Source organism: Vulpes vulpes, chromosome 9 (genome assembly GCF_048418805.1).
Source record: "Vulpes vulpes isolate BD-2025 chromosome 9, VulVul3, whole genome shotgun sequence".
NCBI lineage: Eukaryota > Metazoa > Chordata > Mammalia > Carnivora > Canidae > Vulpes > Vulpes vulpes.
The window spans coordinates 55345521-55366214 of NC_132788.1; the positions used below are offsets into that span (position 1 = coordinate 55345521).

Genomic DNA, 20694 nt, shown 5'->3' on the forward strand with positions numbered 1-20694 from the left:
GAGATAGAGGCACAGAGACACAGGCAGAGGGAGAAGCAGGCTCCATGCAGGGAGCCCGCCATGGGACTTGATCCCAGGTCCCCAGGGTCCCACCCTGGGCCAAAGGCTGCGCTAAACCGCTGAGCCACTGGGGCTGCCCCCATGTCCACCTTCTATCCAAACCCACCACCTACTCAGCCATTCCTTTCTCACCCAGCTATCTCCACAGGCCCTGACTCCACACATTCAGCTGTGAACTTCAAAGACAGAAACTATATATGGTTCAATGGCACACCCCCACCTCTACCTAAGACAGAAGAGATGATCAATATCTCTCCAATAAAATATGATAATTATTTGGTTAAGAAATGCTTCAGGTGTGCCTAGTTTCTTCCATTTAAAGGCTCCCAGGAGGCAGGTATACAGTATAGCTAATACACCCATATTTGTTACACAGTTCTAAATTGCTTGTATGAGGGGATCCCTGGGTGGCTCAGTGGTTTGGAGTCTGCCTTCGGCCCAGGGCGTGATCCTGGAGTCCGGGGGCTGAGTCCCACATCGGGCTCCCTGCATGGAGCCTGCTTCTCCCTCTGCCTGTATCTCTGCCTCTCTCTCTCTCTCTCTGTGTCTCTCATGAATGAATGGATGGAATCTTTAAAAAATAAAATAAAAATAAATTGCTTGTATGAGGTCTCTGAATCCTCCCAACTAGCATATGAACTTGATGATCTAGTATTTGATGCTGTATTTGATAATTGTATTTGATAGACTTAGAAAATGAAACACACAAGTTACTAACTCACCCAAGGTCAATTACCAAGCAGCAAAGCATGCAACCCCCAACCCCCAAGACATTATTTCTTTGTGAGCAGCCTCCATGTAAGCGGCAAGTGGCACACAAAAAAGAGGTTGCAAAGAAAAGACTGAAGAAATCTATTTTCAATCTCATCTGAACATCTCCTTTCTCTAAAGGCTAAATATAAAACCCCATTATTAATAGAGTGAGATCCTCAAGAGTGGATTAGCCATATGAACCACATGTTTGCATCTCTAAAATAAGCACCATATTCCTGCCTGCCACTTAGTCAAGTCACGTAAACCATAGATCCCGTCAGCACACCATAAAGCAGGAGAGTTACCACAAGCCTTCATACACATGGAAACGGACTGAACAAACCCATAGTGCTGAGAACTTCTATTTCCTAGGAGGAAAATGGTACAATATTACAAAAGGAATGAAGGGAGTACCTATGGCTCAGGCGGTTAAGCGTCTGACTCTTGATTTTGGCTCAGGTCATGATCTCAGGGGCACGAGACTGAGCCCCATGTCTGCTTGTCCTTCTCCCTCTGCTCCTTCCTGTGGCCTGCACTAGTACATGCATGTACATGCTCTCTCTCAGAAAGAAAGAAAGAAAGAAAGAAAGAAAGAAAGAAAGAAAGAAAGAAAGAAAGAAAGAAGAAAGAAAGAAAGAAAGAAAGAAAGAAAGAAAGAAAGAAAGAAAGAAAGAAAGAAAAAAGAAAAACTACCATCACCTTTAAAGTCCAGAGGGTTTGGACAGATAGCAGGAACCTCAGCAAGGTACAGTGGTAAGAGAAAACTCCCTGAATAAAAAGGAGCCCCGAAGGGCCATGCATGAGTAGAAAAGGCGAGCCATAACCAAAAAAATCCTGAAATACAAGGTATAAACTTATCCATCCTGCCATGGCTCTGGGTAAGGAGAAAAGTCTCCACAGCATGCTCACAAACAACTTGAGGATTAGTCTTTATACTGAGGACTAGAAAACCCACTCCACAAAATTCATAGTAAGTGCCCTGGGCAGGAGGGCAGGAGGGCAGGAGGGCAGGAGGGCATTTCACAAGCACTTTCAAGAGAAGCCTCACAGAGTTGATGAGCCAAACACAAGTTCACAAGCAGACAGAATACAGAAAAAATGAAAATACTGAGTCATGAACAAGGAACAAGAGGCTACGAAAAATAGCCAGATTTTTTTTTTAAAGCCACATTTTGAAGGGAAAAAAACTGAACTTAAGTGGGGGATGTTCCTTCTTTACTAAAAACAAAACCAAAAGCAAGCTAATTCATGTAGAATGACAGATGTAGAAAATCACCATTTTGCAACCACCAATGTATTTACTGAGAGAGCAATAACCATCAGGGAATGCTATACCATCAAGGTGAAAGGATACTCACAACATCTCAGCACGCCACTTACGATGAGTAATCAATTACAAAGGGAACCAGAGGGATCCCTGGGTGGCACAGCAGTTTGGCGCCTGCCTTTGGCCCGGGGCGCGATCCTGGAGTCCTGGGATCGAATCCACGTCAGGCTCCCAGTGCATGGAGCCTGCTTCTCCCTCTGCCTATGTCTCTGCCTCTCTCTCTCTCTCTCTCTCTGTGACTATCATAAATAAAAAAATTTAAAAAAATAAAAAAAATAAAAAAACCAAAGGGAACCAGGACCTTCAAAGCAGAGCTTGGCCTCTGGCCCATTGTGTTGGCCTCCTGCTGGGATGCAATGGGAGACAACATACCTGTGCAGGGTTCCACCAAGTGTTTATCATTTCCCACAGATAGAACAATCAGACAATTGTTGTAGGGCAGCTGTAGGATCTTCTTACAAACAACTGTCCTGGACTCTTCAAAAAAGTCAATGTCAAAAAAGAAAACAAAACCAAAAAAGGCTGGAGAGGGCAACTGTTTAGATAAAAAGAGACTAAAGACATAGCAATGACCGTAGTATGTGATCTTTGTATTCTGAATTTAACAATATAAAAAATGAAACAGTCTCAAACCGGAATGACTTGGAGAAATTTTAATATATACTAGACATCAAAAAAAAAAAAAAATATATATATATATACTAGACATCAGCTAATACTGTTAAGCAACATTAAATTTTCTTGGGTGGATGCTGGTACCTTGGTGTCCTTAGGAGAATGTCCTTGCACTGACTTTCAGATGGTTCGGAAATAGAGAAAATGCAAATGTCACAAAATATTTACAATAACTTATTTACATGTGGGGTATAGAGGGGATCACCATACCATTCTTCCAACTCTTCTTAGGTTTCAAATTTTTCAAAATGAAAAAAAGAAAAATATTCTTGGGTTGGATTAAACAGCAGCTTAGTCGTAGCCTATAAAACAAATAGACTGGAACAGAAGTCTAAAGAAATCACTCAGAATGCAGCAGAGCCAAAGAGAGAGAAAATATGAAAAAGAGGTTGAAAGACAATACAAAATGAGAAGCTCTGGCCCAGGGTTTCCCAATGTTGGCACTACTAATATTTTATACTGGATAATTCCTTCTTGTAAGGTCCGTGTGCTATAGGATGTTTGGCAGCACCCGTGGCCTCCACCCAACAAAATGCCAGTAGCAGTCCCTGCTCAAACAAATTGTGACAACCAAGAATGTCTCTAGATATAGCCAATGTCACTTGGGGGGCAAAAACTGCCCCAGGCTAAGAACCTCTGCAATTAAACATCATCTGACTGGAGTTCCAGAAGAGTATAAAGAGAATAAGAGTATAAAGAGAATAAGGAAATGCAACATCTGAAGAGGTAAAATTGTAGTGATACATATCACAGTGAAGAGGTATCAAGAAACACATAGTGAAATAGCAAAAACATCCAGAAAGACAAAATTCTCAAAATTAGACTTTTCAAAAGGAACAGATATCAATAGAAATAGCACCAAGAGAAAACAGTTATCAACAGAATTATATATCAGACATAAATATCTTTCAAAACAAGAGCAACAAAATAAATGAAAACCTGAATTGACCACCAATAAACTTCTAGAAGCAACTTTTATTTTTTATTTTTTTAAGATTTTATTTATTTATTTATTTATTTATTTATTTATTTATTTATTTATTTATTCATGAGACACACACACACAGAGAGGCAGAGGCAGAGACACAGGCAGAGGGAGAAGCAGGCTCCACGCAGGGAGCCCAATGTGGGAGGGACTCAATCCCAGGTCTCCAGGATCACACCCTGAGCTGAAGGCGGTGCTAAACTGCTGAGCCCCTCGGGCTGCCCTAGAAGCAACTTTTATATGATGTACTTTAGAAAGAAGAAAAATGGAAGGAGAGGGAAGGTAACAGTAAATACATTGGACAATCTGATGTTGCCTCCAGAGAGATAATTAAAGCTCACATTTACATGGCACTTTAAAAGTTCTTCATGAATACACCACATCATCCTCTGTTGTAAGACACTAACATAAAATATGCCATCAATTCAACTAAATGATTAAAAAATGGTAAGTCATTATCTTACAACTGACTGGTTTAAAAACTGTCTGAAATGAGGCATGTGCTACTTCAGAAAAGGTGAAAATGGGCAGCCCGGGTGGCTCAGCAGTTTAGCGCCACCTTCAGCCCAGGGCCTGATCCTGGAGACCCAGGATTGAGTCCCACGTCAGGCTCCCTGCACGGAGAGCTTGCTTCTCCCTCTGCCTGTGTCTCTGCCACCCCCACACCCCCTGTGTCTCTCATGAAAAAATAAAAATCTTTAAAAAAAAAAGAAAAGGTGAAGATACTTCCATCAGGTACCCATGGTGGGGTCGACACCAAAGCTGAAATGTAAAGCCTATTTCTTTACACACACAATCCCAAGCTCTTACATTCCCATACCAAGTGGCCCTTCCGAGGACCTTGCAAGGCTCAGAATGGGGGCTCTGATCTATTTTGTGTACCTCAACAGTCCTCTCACAGATCCCAACAAGCCATACTGCCTCCTCTGCCTGAAAGCCCTTTTCTCCCCCAAAAACCAAACTCACCCCCAACTCTGCAGGGCAAATGTCAAGTCTCGACCCTTCCAGCTTTACCAGGCCTTGGCGCCACATCCGGCTCAAATCCCAGCTGCATTTAAGACCAGTCAGTACCTCAAAGCTTAGTGGCCCACTGAAGTATGTTGTGCTGTCATGGTTTCCTCTCTCTGCCCTGGAGAGACTGGAAGCCCCTTAAAGATAAAAACCACCTAATTCCTTCCTTCTTCCTTTCTTTCCCCATCTCTTACACAGCCAGAAGAGTGCTAGGTAAAGTTAGCCTTCAGGAAAATGGTCGCTGACTGATTTTCTTTCCCCCTCAAAAAAGATGTCATCCCCAAGATTTAATGAAGCCCTAGGCCAACAGAAATGTGTTTCCAAGGTAAAGGAGACTGGAAAGAGATAAAGGACAAATTCTAGACACAATGGAGACCCCTCCAAGGAGTTCATCCTCTCTTCTTTGGAGGTCAGCCAGGATAATTTGAATTTTAGGAGCATGGATTTTAGACACTCGATTGTTTTATTGCACATTAGTTTTTCAAACATACGTATAACCAATTTAGCTAAACAAAGACTAGTTAAGACACGAATTCAATTTGGCTTAAACATTAAGATCATTCTCTTGGGTAAATTTAAAAAATGAGAGAAAATGAGTACCTTGCCAGTTCCAGGAGGTCCTGCCAACAAGACAGCTCTTCCAGCCATTTTCTTGCTTTTGATTAATTCTACTATCACACCACATGCCTAGACACCACAATGGAAAGAAATAATAAATCAGTGTTAAAATGTTTCACATGGGGAAAAAGTCCAGTCTTTAGTCCAAACAACTCACATACTCATTTAGCCAGCATGAGTGCCTCTATGCTGCAGGCACTGTTCTAGGTGCAGATGGGCAGTGGGTGACAAAAAGAAAGTCTTGTGGTCTGGTGGAAGGGGCACACACAAAAATACTGTAGAACTACTGTAAAGAAAAAAGGGTAATGATCTGGGGAAGCCTCTCTGAGGAAACTACATTTGGTATGTGAAGCTCTGGACAAGGGGAAGAAGTGTTGTAGACAAAGGAAACAGCAAATTCAAAATGCAGGAATGAGCTTGGCAAATCCAAGGGACAAAAAGGTTGCAGTGACCAAAGCATAGACAAAAGGAGAATGGGAACATGAGCTTCAAGAGGCAGGCAGGGGCTAGGACTCAGAATAGTATTTTATTTAGTCCATAGTAAAGTTTGGATTTTAATCTACATGTAATGGGAAGCCACTGAAAAGGTCTTCGGCTTTGTGTTCCATGATGATTTCTTTTTAAAAACCTCGATGAGGGGATCCCTGGGTGGCTCAGCAGTTTAGCGCCTGCCTTCGGCCCAGGGCGTCATTCTTGGAGACCCAGGATCGAGTCCCACATTTGGCTCCCTGCATGGAGTCTGCTTCTCCCTCTGCCTGTGTCTCTGCCTCTGTCTCTCTCATGAATAAACAAATAAATAAATCTTTAAAAAAAAACTTCGATGGCACTGTGTGGAGAATGGTTGGTAGGGTTACAAATGGGAGCAGTGATTTCTAGCTTGGGGACAAGGGGTAGGCTCCAGGTGCCTACACACCTCCCAAGTCTGGGAATGAAATTGAAAACAAAATTGTGTATATAGGTGCCTATAGGCATTTTTCCAGGGAGGAGTCACAGTTTTCATCAGATTCCCAAGTTAACTTATTAAGGGTTAAGAACTAAGGCATACACCACTAGTTGGCCATGGCACACGTGAGGTTAAACTTAGTGCACCAGTAAGATTAATTGAATGCCTTTTCGAATCCTCAAGAGTAAATTACTTGATGATTTGTTGTTATACCTTAAGTTCACGCTAACTCTCCAAATACTACTAAGCCATTTACAGTACATACACACACACATATATATATATATATCTATAAATGTGTGTATATGCAAATTCCATAAATGGGTTACTAATTTTTATATATTTTAGGATATTTAACTATAAAGAGTCACATTTAGTCAACACTTATATCTCAGGACTTCATGGTTTCTTACATTGATTTAATAACCTAATATTGATCTTAGGGGAGGCCATAGCTCTTCTCTCTAGGTGGTGACAGGGTGTTGTGAACATATCCTATCTCCACTACCACTACTTTCTTTGGACTGTGGAGAAGTACCCTGGTCACACACTTAGCCACTCCAAAAATGTGAGTTCAAAGAATGCGTGTAGATAGGCTACATTCCATTTTTGGCTCAGTTGGAAAAGTACAGTGCCCTGAAGACAGCCCAGAAGCTATTCAGATGCCGCATTTCTAAGAAAATAGAACCACCCACTATGGTCTTCCCATAGAACCTTGTGATGTCATAATCCTCAGCACTCTGGGAAGAAACTTTCCAAACCATGGTTATGTACTAGAACCTCTTCCATTTACTCTCCCTCAGTTTAAGCTCCAAATTCTCCTCAGTGATTTATGTTCGGTTGAATTCTAAAATTTAAAATGAACTAGAAAGGCCTTTAAAAGATCACCTAGTCTAATTCTCTCATTTTTCAGGTAAGAGGATATTAAGCACCAGGGAGACAGACGGCTGATGTGATCAGTCATGCAAGGACCTGGAAGCTGCAGTAGGATGCCTATTAATTCAATAAATGAACAAATACTGAGCCCTGATAATGAGTGAAGTTTGGTGTATATAATCATATTTAATCACCTCTATTGTCAGGAAGCTCATATTCATAAGGAGGCATAAAGCATCAGTTAAAAACATGCATTCTGGAATCAGACAGGCTGGGGTTTAAATCCTGTCTCTATCACTATCCTGAGAGACCTTGACCTACTCACTTAACCTCTGTGAATCAAATCACCTCCTCTGAAAACACTGTTCATAATAGTGGCACGCATGCTAAAAGAGTTTAAGGTGAAGTGTACTACTGTCTGCAACTTACTTTGTTTTTTTTGTTTTGTTTTGTTTTTAAAGATTTTATTTATTTATTCATGAGAGACCCAGAGAGAGGCAGAGACACAGGCAGAGGGAGAAGCAGGCTCCATGCAGGAAGCCCAATGTGGGTTCCAGGATCACGTCCTGGCCTGAAGGCAGGTGCTAAACCGCTGAGCCAACCAGGCTGCCCTGGAACTTACTCTGAAAGTCTGAAGTGCATTGGTGGATGGATAAATGAGATGTAGGACAAACCAACAGGGATGTTCATTGTAGAATTCAGGCACACAGGTACTGGCTATACAAGTCTTTTAACTTTTTTGTACATCTGAAGAGGCAGAGTAAATAAAGTAGGCGACAATTACTAGTGTGGAAGTGAAAACAAGGAAACCGAGATAAAGCTGCCTGGCACATAGCAAGCACTCAGCCAGTGTCCGCTATTTTCAGTAACAGGTTCTTGGTAAACAGAAGGTGGATGAAAAGAAATTTCAAAGTCCCCTGAGCCTGCCAATAGTTTCCATTTTGGGAAAATGATACTCAAAATAGAAACCAGAGGCTTTTCTTTGGCCCTTTCATTTAGCACAATCAAGCTAGGAGGCAACAGACTTAACCTGGTATTATGTGCAGGTCTCTGTAGCTAACGAGCCAGGGCAAGGCCAAGGGCAGGGATCTGACATTAGAGCACAGCAGGCTGAAAAGTGGCCATACTATCAGAGAGAGAGCACTGATTTGAGAGTCAGGAATACATGTGGGTACAAATCCCAGCACGATCATTACTAAACTGAGTGGCAAGTAGTAGGTAAGTGATCTCTCCCACCCTCAATTTTTTTCATCTGCAAAATAGCATACAAAGAGCTTGAATAGCTTCGTGATTATAATGTAGGTGAAATGACTTGCATCACTGCCACTTAAGTGGACCTAAAAAAAAAAATTTTTTTTTAAGTTAAAAAAAAAATCAAAGAAAAGTGGACCTGCAGGCTCCTGGGTGGCTCAGGGGTTGAGCGTCTGCCTTTGGCTCAGGGCGTGATCCCGGGGTCCTGGGATCGAGACCTGCGCATCGGGCTGCCCCGCAGGGAGCCTGCTTCTCCCTCTGCCTGTGTCTCTGCTTGCCTGTCTCTCGTGAATAAATGAGTAAAATATTTTAAAATAATAATATTTTTTAAGGAAAGAAAAGACAAGTGGATCCGACTGGAATGGTCAGAAAGGATGCCGCGAGTGTGGTCTTCATGACTCCCTCTTCCCTCCTTCAGCCCCAAGCCCTGGGAACCACACAGCCACTCACTGCCTTCACTGAAATCCAGATTCCTTCCCGCGTCCGACAAAGCCCTGCAGGAACGATCTCCACCAAAACGCAGTAATTATTTTATTTACTGGTTAAACGTTTGAGGTCTGACCAGTCCAACATGCAAGCTCCACGAGAGCAGGGGCCTGACTGGCTTCTCCCCAGCTTCTCCCGGCGCCGCGAGGAGGGGGGCAGGCGGCGACCGCCCGCGGCCGGCAACACCCGTTCCCCCGAGCGGCCGCCCTCGCCGCCCCCAGCGCGGGCCCCACCGCCCCACGGAAACGTCCGCGGACGTCCACGCGCGCCTCCCCTCCCTGAACTCCCCACTCCCCGCCGGCCCGCCACACCTCTCGCGCGTTCTCCTGGCCCACGAGCCCCGAGGCCGCCTGCTTGGCCAGGCCGCTCTCGTCCAGCCCCAGCCCCTTCACGTGGCTGTGGGAGGCGATGCGCTGCGTCTTCGTGGTGCTCTTCACCTCCTCAATCTTCATCCTGCGGCCGCCGGGAGCCCAGACCAGCGTGGAAAACCGAGAGCCCGCGCCACACGCCCCGCACCTGGGTTACCATGCGGCTGTTACTAGGGCTCTTCGTCAAGGCCCGCCCTCCTCGGCGTCCCATTGGCGAGGGCGGGAACGCCTCCGCCCTCCATTGGCCTTTGGCTGCGCCCATCGAGGCTGCCGGCAGGGCTCCGCCTACTCACTTCCGGCTGTGTAGCGGGCTCGGCTTCCCCCGCAGCCGGCGCTTCCTGCTCCGGTCTAGGAGCGAGAACGCCGGGCGCTTCCCTTGGGGCTGGGACGCTGCGCTGAAGGGGGGTCCCGGAGTCCGGCTCCTAATCGTTGCCGTCCTATCTGTTATCGCACTGGGACGCCATACTCTCCCGAGGAGCTCAGATTTTGACCTCCGATTTGGAGATGGGGAGAAAAACAGGTCTAGAGCTTAAGCTTTGATTTTTGCGCGCAAAGCAGTTTTCTGACTCCCAAGCCTAGAGAGGCTGAGCTCGGCCAACCACTCCCACTCTGGCTCCCCGGGATGCTCCCTCGAACTGTTTTCTTCCCTTCTCCTGGCCTCCCCACCCCCTCTTTATTTAAATAAAGTTGACAGGGAATAGCAGTTCATGTTTCCGAAATTCTACCTCCCTGTAAGGTGGTACAAGTCCTAATACAGATGAAGATGCAGGCCAAAGCCCAGTAACTTGCCCAAGAATAATGACATTACTGCACGTGGGATAATCAGCCTAACCGGAGAGCGTGGCGGAGGACTTAGGGTTTCACAGCCTGTGTGATCCTCATCCCATCCCACACATCAGATGATGTGGCCAGCGAATATGCCTTGTCAGATTCCATAATGATATTCACACTCCTTGTAACACAATGTACTCCCATCCACTCACTCAATAAACATTTGTTAGTACCTGCTAGGAGCCAGACACCCCAAGGCACTACCTATGGCAAAATCTGCAGAGTTGACAGGCGCTTAGTTAGGAAACTTGTAACATGCGATGCTCAGGAACAGGTGTACCTACCCAGTGTGCAAGCCCAGAGCAGGGCCACCAAAAACAGCCTGGAGAGCCACAGAAGACATCATGAGGAGATAACGCCAGTGCCGACTTCCTCAGGGGCAGTTGGTATGTTACTAGTTTATGGACGAATCTAGAGAAAAGGAGGCGCTTGTCTAAAGCTTAAGAGAACTTGAATCAGGTTTGAAACAGCCTCAAGTCAAATCCTACTGTAGTGCTTTCTGACTCTCACATCTTGTACTTCTCCATTATTTTTGAATCTAGCTTTCTATTTGCAGGATTATTGGCTCAATGTTTGTCTCTCCTACAAAACCGCAGGCATTATGAGAGTGTAGACAACATTTGTGTTCACCATTTTAACCCAAGTGCCTGGCACATAGCCTGGTTCACAATGAAGTCTTCTTATGAATTCAAATAAGATTCTATACCACCACATACACACTTCAGTCATGAAGTTTTGCTGCATGTATCTTAAACACTGGGTTTTATGGGACTTGGTAATGATTTCTGTCCGTGATTAGAAGGTTTTGGCATTTTCAGAGCATGAAAGAGCAGAGGCAAAGCCTTGGAAGGCTGACTTGGTTACTACTGGTGGCCTATGAATCATCAACCCAGGACACCAAGAAGATTGCCTAGCACCTCATTGACTTTTTCCCTGATTATTACCCATAGGTAAGGAGCAATGCCTTTCACCCTGTAGAGGAAAAATCCTTTCCCCCATTAGGTGTCAAAGTGAGGCATTTTATTGGACTAATTGCTTTGTGTATTGTCCAGTTAGGAGAGAAGACCTTTTCTACATTTAGTATTTTAAGCCCCAGGCTTTGGCACAAAAAGGATTTCCTTCCAGAGGAAATGGGGGGTGAAGGCTGGGGAATAAGGATTTTGAGGCCCTCAGAGAGGACGGAGTTTGTCCAAGATCAGAAATTGAGCAAATGCCTGACAAAGCCTAGACCCCACATCCAGTGGAGAAAGACAGGTGTGGTTGCAGAGCCGGACAGTTCCCTTAATTTCAACAGAAAACTATGCAGGAGGCTGGTGTCCAAGAAACACAAGGTGAGTAAAGGGTAGGTGAGGCCCACAGTAGTGGCCATATTTTGGCTACCCAGCATCCATCCTGCTGCTTCTAGCTACCATCAGTCTAATTTTCTTTAGAGAACCACCGTTCCCTGACTTTGAGTCTGAATCTATAGTCTAAGACTTTGAGTCTGGGTCTCTAAATTTCTTTAGAGAACTTTCCCTGACTTTGAGTCTGAGTGGATTGGATGGGTTGACCCTAACCCATAACTTTGTTTCAGGAATGGACATGGGCCTGACCTGGCCTATCAAAGTATCCCATGCCCACCCCCCTCCCCGAAAAAATGATGATTGGTTCAGAAATGTAAGCAGACAGACCAATGACACTGTGTCCTGGTACTTTTTTTGGAAACGCCAAGAAAAAGACTTGAGTCATGGGTTTCCAAGTCATCTTTGCCAGGTCATAGGAAGACTCTGCCTAGGAGTGAAGCCAACACAAAGGAAAAGAAAGCTGGCAGACATTTCTTTTTTTTTTTTTTTTAAGATTTTATTTATTTATTCATGAGAGACATACAGAGAGACAGAGACACAGGCAGAGGGAGAAGCAGGCTCCATGCAAGGGGCTGGATGTGGGACTCGATCCTGGATCTCCAGGATCACACCCCAGGCTGCAGGCAGCGCTAAACTGCTGCGCCACTGGGGCTGCCCATGGCAGACATTTCTAATGAAATCCTTTACATTCACAGATACAGCCTGGCCCTACTTGCATTGTAAATGACACTGATATTGGGGCTTAAAATAGTGTAAGTTAGGTTTCTATCCATGGGTACTAAAAATCCTTACCAATGCAATGACATATATACAAGTAATTGTGTGGACTGCCACATTCCAGCAGTGTGCTGTGCAACACTCCCCGACCTGCTATCTCTCTCATTCTCTCACTCCTATGACCCTTGCTCTTTCATCTCCAGTTCCGTGACTCCACGTTTCTCCAGTCCAAACTTGGTCATTTCAGCCACTTGTTTCTCAACCCCTTCTGCTGCTTCTTTGCTTTGGCTCCTGTCACACCTGACCTTTGAACTCACAAGCCCAGGTCAAGCCTACCTCTGCCTTCACCACTGCCTCATGTAGGCAGAATAAAGAGCCTAGCAATGAAGCCTCATTTATGTGATCAGGGGTGCCAAGACCATTCAATGGGCCAATGGGAAGGAGCAGTCTCTTCTACAAATTGTGCTGAGAAAACTGGATATTCTTGTGCAAAAGAAAGAAGTTGGTTCCATATCGTATACAATATACAAAAGTTAACTCAAAATGGATCAAAAATTTCCACTGAGGAACTTAACCTAGAAATCTCTTAGAAGAGGGGCACCTGGGTGTCTCAGTCAGTTAAGTGTCTACCTATGGCTCAGGTCATGATCCTCCCAGGTCTTGGAATCAAGTCCCATGTCAGGCTCCCTGCTTAGTGGGGAGCCTGCTTCTTCCTCTCCCTCTGTCCCTTCCCACTCCCTTCCCCTACTTGAGCACTTGCTGTCTTTCAAATTAATAAATAAAACTGTAATAAAAAAAAAACCTCTTAGGGACGCCTGGGTGGCTCAGCGGTTGGGCATCTGTCTTCAGCCCAGGGCATGATCCTGAAATCCTGGGATCGAGTCCCACATCGGGCTCCCTCCATGGAGCTTGCTTCTCTCTCTGCCTATGTCTCTGCCTTCTCTCTGTGCCTCTTGTAAATAAGTAAATAAAATCTTAAAAAAATAAATAAAACTCTTAGAAGAAAACATAAGGGTAAATCTTCATAAACTTGAATCTGGCAATAGTTTCTCTTTTTTATTATTAGAATTATTTATTTATTTTATACATAGAAAGCAGGGGGAGGGGCAGAGGGAGAGAGAAACTCTAAGCAGACTCTACACTGAGTGCAGAGCCTGACTTGGGGTTTGATTTCACGACCCTGAGATCATGACCTGAGCTGAAGCCAAGAATTGGATGCTCAACTGATTGTGCATCCAGGCACCCCATATTTGGCAATGCTTTCTTAAATTTGGCACCAAAGGCATACGCAACTAATGAAAAATTAGAGAAGTTGGACTCGATAAGAATTTAAAACTTTTGGGCATCAAGGATTCTATCTCTCAACAAAGTGAAACAATAACCCACAAAATGGGAGAAAATATTTACAAATCGTATATTGGGAGAGAGTTTAATATCTAGGAAATATAAAAAGCTCCTACATCTCAACACAAAAAAATGAGCAACCCATTAAAAAATGAGCAAAATACTTGATAGACATGTCTCCAAAGAAGATATACAGATGGCCAATAAGCACATGAAAAGATGCTCAACATCGTTGGTCATCAGGAAAATACAAATCAAAACAGCACTGAAATACTACTTCACACCCATTAGGGTGGCTATAAGGAAGAAGGAAGAGGAGTGAGGTGCTTGGGTGGCTCAGTCAGTTAAGCAACTGCCTTTGGCTCAGTTCCATATTGAACCCCACATCGGACTTCCTGCTCCAAGAGGAGCCTTCTTCTCCCTCTCCCTCTGCCTGCAACTTCCCTGGCTTGTGTTCTCTCTCTCTCTCTCTCTCTCTCTCTCTCTCTCTCTCTCTGTCTCTGTCTCTCTGTCAAATAAATAAAAATCTTTTTTAAAAATAGAAGGAGAAGAAGAAGAAGAAAAAGGAGGAGGGGGAGAGAGGAGGAGGAGGAGGGAGGGGAGGAAGAAAGAAAGGAAAGAAGGGAAGGAAAAGAAAGAAACAAAATAACAAGCATTGGCAAGGATGTGGAGATTTGAAACCCTGTGCATTGTGGATGGAAGTGTAAAAAATGTCGCTGCTATGGAAAACAGTTTGTTGCTCCTCAAAAAGTCAAACACAAATTTATCCTATAACCAAGTAATTCCACTCCTAGACATATACTCCAAAGAACTGGAAACAGGAACTCAGCAGATAGCTGTAGACCAATGTTCATAACAGTATTGTTCACAGGAGCTGTGATATTGTGATTCATAATAAAAATACATATTTGGTCTGTTAAAAAAGAAACAGATTCAAAATGGAGTCACTTGTGCTAAGTCTTGTGGCAGCAAACCAAGACTAGTACCTAACCTAATTGCAGTTTCAACCCCTTCTAGAAATATGACTTTAACCAGTCAGTCTGGAATTATCTGGTCAGCACTAGGGAGGTAGTCTGCCTTCCTTTGGGGACAGATTACCAAAAGAAGGAGACCAGACTAAAACAATCCACTCTTTGCTAGAAACTTCCTTTTTCTCCCTATAAAAGCGCTCCATTTCGTACAACTCCCTGGAGGTTCCTTCTATCTGCCAAGATGAGATGCTGCCCAACTCATGAATCATCAAATGAAATCAATTAGATCTTCATGAGTTTTGTTTTTTAATAGGTCTTTGCGCTGTTTCTGGCATCAAACTCGTAAAGCCCTTGGTATTTCCTAAGGCATGAGAGCGCTAAAGGTCTATTATGTTAATACGGGGACTTTTGGACTGCCCCTCGGATGGGGACTGGTTACCAAGAGAACCAAACAAGTGATTAAAGGGTTGGCACTTGCAGTCCCTCCTCCCTGGCCTCCAGGGAGATTAGAGGGGCTGGAGATTGGATCAGTAGCCAATGGCTAATGATTTCATCAATCATGCCTATTAATGAAGACTCCGTAGAAACCCAAAAGGACAGGGTTCAGAGAGGTTAAGGAACACATGGAGATTTGAGGAGAGAAATGTGGTTAGAGAGAGCATGGGAGCTTCAGACTCTTTCCCCATACCTTGCCCTATATATCTCTCTTCATCAGGTAGTATGGAGGATATCATATCCTTTGATATCTTTGCAATGTTAAAAAAAGTAAAATTTAACTGAATAAATTTTAAAGATGTTTTGGCTGGTTTCAACAATTCATGAACTGGGCAGCATCCAATTAGCAGAAAGGATAGGCGAGGAGCCTCACAAAATGAAAGACTTTTATAGATAGAAGAGAGCAGGAATAAGTAAGTTCCAGTAGACCAAAAGAATTGGGTTGGTTATCGCAAAGTTACTTTATTTAGGGGATGCAGGGTCTATCAGGCAGATTACCTAGCACTGCCAATCAGGTGATTCCTGATAACAGATTTAAGATCCTATTTCTTGAAGAACCAACATTAATTAAGTCTTGGTTTGGTGGGGATGCCTGGGTGGCTCAGTGGTTGAGTGTCTGCCTTTGGCTTAGGTCATGATCCCAGGATCCTGGGATCGAGTCCCACATCGGGGTCCCCACAGGGAGCCTGCTTCTCCCTCTGCCTATGTCTCTGCCTCTCTCTCTGTGTCTCTCATGAATAAATAAATAAAATCTTTAAAAAAAAAAAAAGGCTTGGTTTGGTGATGTGGGGCTTAGCATAAGTGAGTCCACTAGGGTCTTATTGTTATGTTTTTAACAATTCCCCCCTTTTTGATCAGATGCTCAGCATAACCAAAGGATGTAATCACAATGTAGGGGCACCTGGGTGGCTCAGTGGACTAAGCATCTGTCATCAGCTCAGGTCATGATCTCAGGGTCCTGGGATCGAGCCCTGTGCATTGGCTCCTTGTTCAGTGGGGAGTCTGCCTCTGCTGCTCTCTCCCTCTCTCTCTCTCTCTCTCTCTCTCTCTTTCTCAAATACATAAATGAAATCTTAAAAAAGAAAAAAGAAAGAGAAAGAAAGAAAGAAAGAAAGAAAGAAAGAAAGAAAGAAAGAAAGAAAAGGAAAGCATTAGCCCTACTTCCAGCTACTGCTCTAGAATCCTGTTTTTTTTTTTTTTTGCTGAATCTGTATGGTATTCACAGGGCAAAATGTCAGGTTAACATTCTTTAAGTCAGTTGTTCTCTCTGTCCCTTTTCTGAAATTCTAGTCGTAGGGAGATTCATTTGCTTGGTCCCAGTGGCTGGGCATGTGTACTTAACACTTTTGAGAGAATATGGCACACCAAGGAGACTATCATGCTTATTATAAACAGTACAATTCCCAATGTGTGGAGTGCAGTTCAGAGCCATGGTCCCAAGATCCCAGCCAATCAAAATCAAATAAGTCAAAGAAATACCCAGGTGAAGGAATCACTTTTTAAAAACTGATTGGCTTACTAACTGATCTTGCGTTTCCACATCCTCACCAGCATTTGGAATTATACACCTCTCCGATTATTGGCAACATATTTGGCATGCTTGTTATTTCAGCCCCAGGCTGATTTCTGTGGACAGAGCAGAAATAATTTTGCTAGCAACTTAAAGGTGGTACAAAGACATAACATTAAATAATATTGATTTTTATAGTAAGAGTATTATTGTCTTTCTAATTCTCTTTCAATAAAGTCTTAGGGGGCAGGGTGTCACTTTAACGCCTTCCTGGCACTTGCTAATCTCCCTAAGGACTCTGAAACCAAGGTTTTTGAGGCCTATTTATTGCAGGTGATGGTTTTCCTATGCATAGGAAAATACTTTTATTTAAGTTGAAAAGCCGGTTACCTTAAAGAAACATATTCGTGGTAGGTGGTACTTGAATGGGACATAATCTATGAAGATGCTTCTCATCATTGGGGCTGAAGGAAATTAACAGAACATGGATCAGCTGTCCGGGAACAGAAGGGTCCCGAGTTCCTGGCAGCATGGAAGCCTCCTACTCCAGCACAGATGGCCTAGATTCAAATGCTGATGTTTTCTGAGCAAGGTCTGTCTTCAGGTCCATTTCCCTGTCCTGTGAAACAGCAGTAACAACACTCACGTGCAGGATTACTAAGAATATTAAATGAGAACTTTCACAAGGGGCTCCAGCATCAGAAAGGGCACAGGAAGTGGTATCAGAGCCTTGGAATATGAAGACATGGACTTTCTCCTCCCCTTAATATTTGCCTTCTTTCTGTGTGTGTCCTCGCCTTAGTGAGTCATTTTATCATGCTTTTTTCAGCTGAAACAGTACCCCAGGGAACCCACAGAACTGCTGTGGAGAGCAGAGATAAACATCAGGGTCAGGCTAGCAAGGGCTAGTCCTATGTCTCCTACCATAACCTCCTCTGCTGGGAAACAATATTTCCATTTCAGCAGGCATGTCCCACTGCAGCAGGGAAATATGGTGGCATCTGCTGAGTCCTGGTGTCAGCCTAGGAAAGCAGCCAGAGCCTGCAGCTCCTGAGGGCTCCAAGGGTTCTGTCCTACTGATGTGGTGTGGCAGTGCAGTCAGAGGTCAGGGTAGCCTGGATGGAGGCAGTAAGTCTGACCAGAAGACAGGCACTGCAGTTGTTTATAGTGTAAGTCTTAGTGATCCTCGGGTCTAAGACGTAGAGCAGGCCTGGCAAAAGCCCCCTATACCTCTGATCAGGTGGGAGGGAATTAGGGCATATTCATTTATGTAATACATTTGAAAATAGACTCAGTACTTCAATTAAATGCTCCCATTCATTTCCTAGTGCTGTGGTAATGAATTGGCACAAACTTTGTGGCTTAAAGCAACATTTATTCTTTTACAGTTCTGGAGGTCAGTGCCCAAAATGGGTCTCAGTGGGCTAAAATCAAGGTGTTGGCAGGATTTCATTCCTTTCTGGAGGATCTAGGGGAGAATCCACAGCCCTGCCTTTTCCAGCTTCTATAGGCTGCCCACATTCCTGGGCCTCAAGTCCATCTTCCATATTCAAAGACAGTTATGGTCAGTGGAGCCTTCTGCCTGAGGTCATCTTTCTGATTCTGACCCTCCTGCCTCCTTAGATAAGGACGCTTGTGATTTCATCAGGCCCACAGGACAATCCAGGATAACCTCTCCATCTCAGGATCCTTAACTCAACCATACCCACAAAGTCCCCTTTTACCATGTGGGGTAACACACTCACAGATTCCAGGAGGGGGCATCTTTGGAAGCTCATTATTCTGTCATGACCAGGCTCCCCTCCCAGGATCCCAACAGCCCAGAGTGATTTCTATAGTGTCAGAGAGCACACTTTTGTATTGTTTTCCCTGGAAACAATTTCAGGGTCTCCTTCAATTGTGCTTACTGGATCACACGCTCACTACCCAAACAGTTGCTGTGGCTGGTGGACTGGACCTGAGTCTCAGGCTCACTCTGGAACTAGAGGGGAGTCAGTCCCCATAGTGACCTGGATGAGAGGCAGTGTGATGCCTCCAAGGAGAATCAAGCAGCCTTTCAGAAAAAGGAAGTGGATGCTGACCAATATAGACTATAAGGATCTTGCAAAACATGATTATGTCCATATGCAGGCAGAAGACATGGTGAGTCACATAGCCAGCACGAGGTAGGGCTATGATTTGATACTATGTGGGACCAGTTCTTGCCAGAACACCCTCTTCTTCACCCTGTGGCTACTATGGCATTAGCAGATCTGTTTAGTGCTGGGAATGCCATGTAGCACAGCTGGTGGCCTGAGTGACAGCCTCATCTGAGGTTAGTATGAGACATATTGAGGAAGGTACATGGTTAACATAATCACCGGCAAGGTAGTTACACTCAGAGAAAAGGGAAATTTCCATTTCACTCCTAAAAGAATCTTCAGAAGCCAAAACCCAAATCAAAGAGCAAAGTATAATAACTTCCTCTGGGCAAATTTATAATTAATCCTGGATTAATTGGCCTTAATGAAGTTGAATTAATTACTAGCTGCTTGTAAAGAACTTTGAACTACCTTAGTACAAAATGGCATTAAAGAAACAGAAAGGAACCAGGATTGCATTAACATTAAGAACAAATCCCAAATAATCACAATTCTGCAGGCTGTTTCCTGTCAATCATTTCCCAAGGACTGCGCCCAGCCTGTGGAACTGTATGAGATCAGCAGTCTGCAGCAGAGAAGGATGTATTTGTGGGCTAGAGATTTGGGGGTGAGTCCACTCCAGAAACAGTTATGGAGCATTTGCCTGGGTCAGGCCCTGGACAATCAAAGATGTGTAAGGGGTCCTCAGCCTACTAAGATTGGGAGAGGAGCTTTGGAGCACCAGCCTGGCCTAAAGCAAACTCAACTCAGTGGGATAGATGTCAGGTTAGAGACAAAATTCACAAGGTTGAGGCATAATGTTATCTGTATTTTGATGGCAACAGCACCCGCACTTCCCTCCTGGCCCTTGGGGTGAGCGAATAACTTACACCTGGAGAGACAGAGCATTTTCTATCTCTGCTTGATGCATGACTTCATCAGACAAGGTGACTTGGTGTGGGGATGTGGAGTTGCTGAGATCGTAAGCTTGGAGGTGCTGGCAGCTATTTTGTCACCATGAGGAGAGAGCCTGCTTGGAAGTAGAAGCAACCCAGAGGGGAGAGGAACAAAGCCGGTGGCTTTATGTCATCATCTGAGCCCCTGGATGAAGCCAACATGAAAAGGGGCGCTTCCTCTTGATCTTTTAGGCACATTTATTTATCTAACCTAACAAACACTAATACAGCACTTACTATACACCCAGCCTTGTCCTAGATGCCAAATACAAACAAAAACAAATACAAAACAATACAAATACAAACAAAATAATAATAAATAAAAACAAACAAAAATACAAATACAAAAACAAATAATTCTTGCAACCCCATGAGTTAGGAACTATTGTGTCCCCTTCCTTCACAAATGGAAAAACAGAGGCATGAAGAGGTTTTGTAACTTGCCCAAGACACACAGCTTTCAGATGGCGGAGGTAGGATACAAGCACAAGCAGAGAGCCACAAGAGCCTGTGCTTTTTTTTTTTTTTTAAAAGATCTTATTTATTCATGAGAGACACAGAGTGAGAGAGAGGCAGAGACACAGGCAGGGGGTAAAAGCAGCTCCATGCAGGGAGCCCAACCTGGGACTCGATCCTGGGGTCCCAGGATCACACCCTGGGCTAAAGGCGGCGTTAAACCCTCTGAGCCATCAGGGCTGCCATAGCCTGTGCTTTTAACTATACCATAAGCCAGTGAATTTCCTTTTTTTTTTTCTTCAGTCAGTTTCATGGAGGGTTTCTTTCTTTCTTTTTTTCTTTTTCATCCAACAAGAAGCCATAACTTTATTAATGATAAAAACAGTACAAATTTCAAACCAAGCTGCAGTTATTCTTTTGAAACACCAAAAAAAGTCCTCATTTTCATACGGTTACATTGTTAATTCCATAATAGCATTTACAATATCATTACTGTTGTTTTCCAGGGCTCAGTCTGCCTTTGCTTTTTTTTTTTTTTTTTTTGCCTTTGCTTTTGACACATTTGCTTGTGACATGACCAATTCTATGTCCTTAACCT

At 43.9% G+C, this 20694-nt stretch overlaps 1 protein-coding gene across 1 annotated transcript in view; it reads right to left on the reverse strand.

Moving 5' to 3' along the window:
* RUVBL1 (RuvB like AAA ATPase 1) overlaps positions 1-9549 on the reverse strand; it is a 40917-nt gene extending 31368 nt beyond the window's left edge. The window contains exons 1-2 of the mRNA XM_025991589.2: positions 9297-9549; positions 5412-5498 (exon numbers count right to left, since the gene is read on the reverse strand). Coding sequence (XP_025847374.1) covers positions 5412-5498; positions 9297-9437 — 228 coding nt within the window. The 5' untranslated portion in view covers positions 9438-9549. The remainder of the gene's footprint in view (positions 1-5411; positions 5499-9296) is intronic.
* Positions 9550-20694: the final 11145 nt, after the last annotated feature.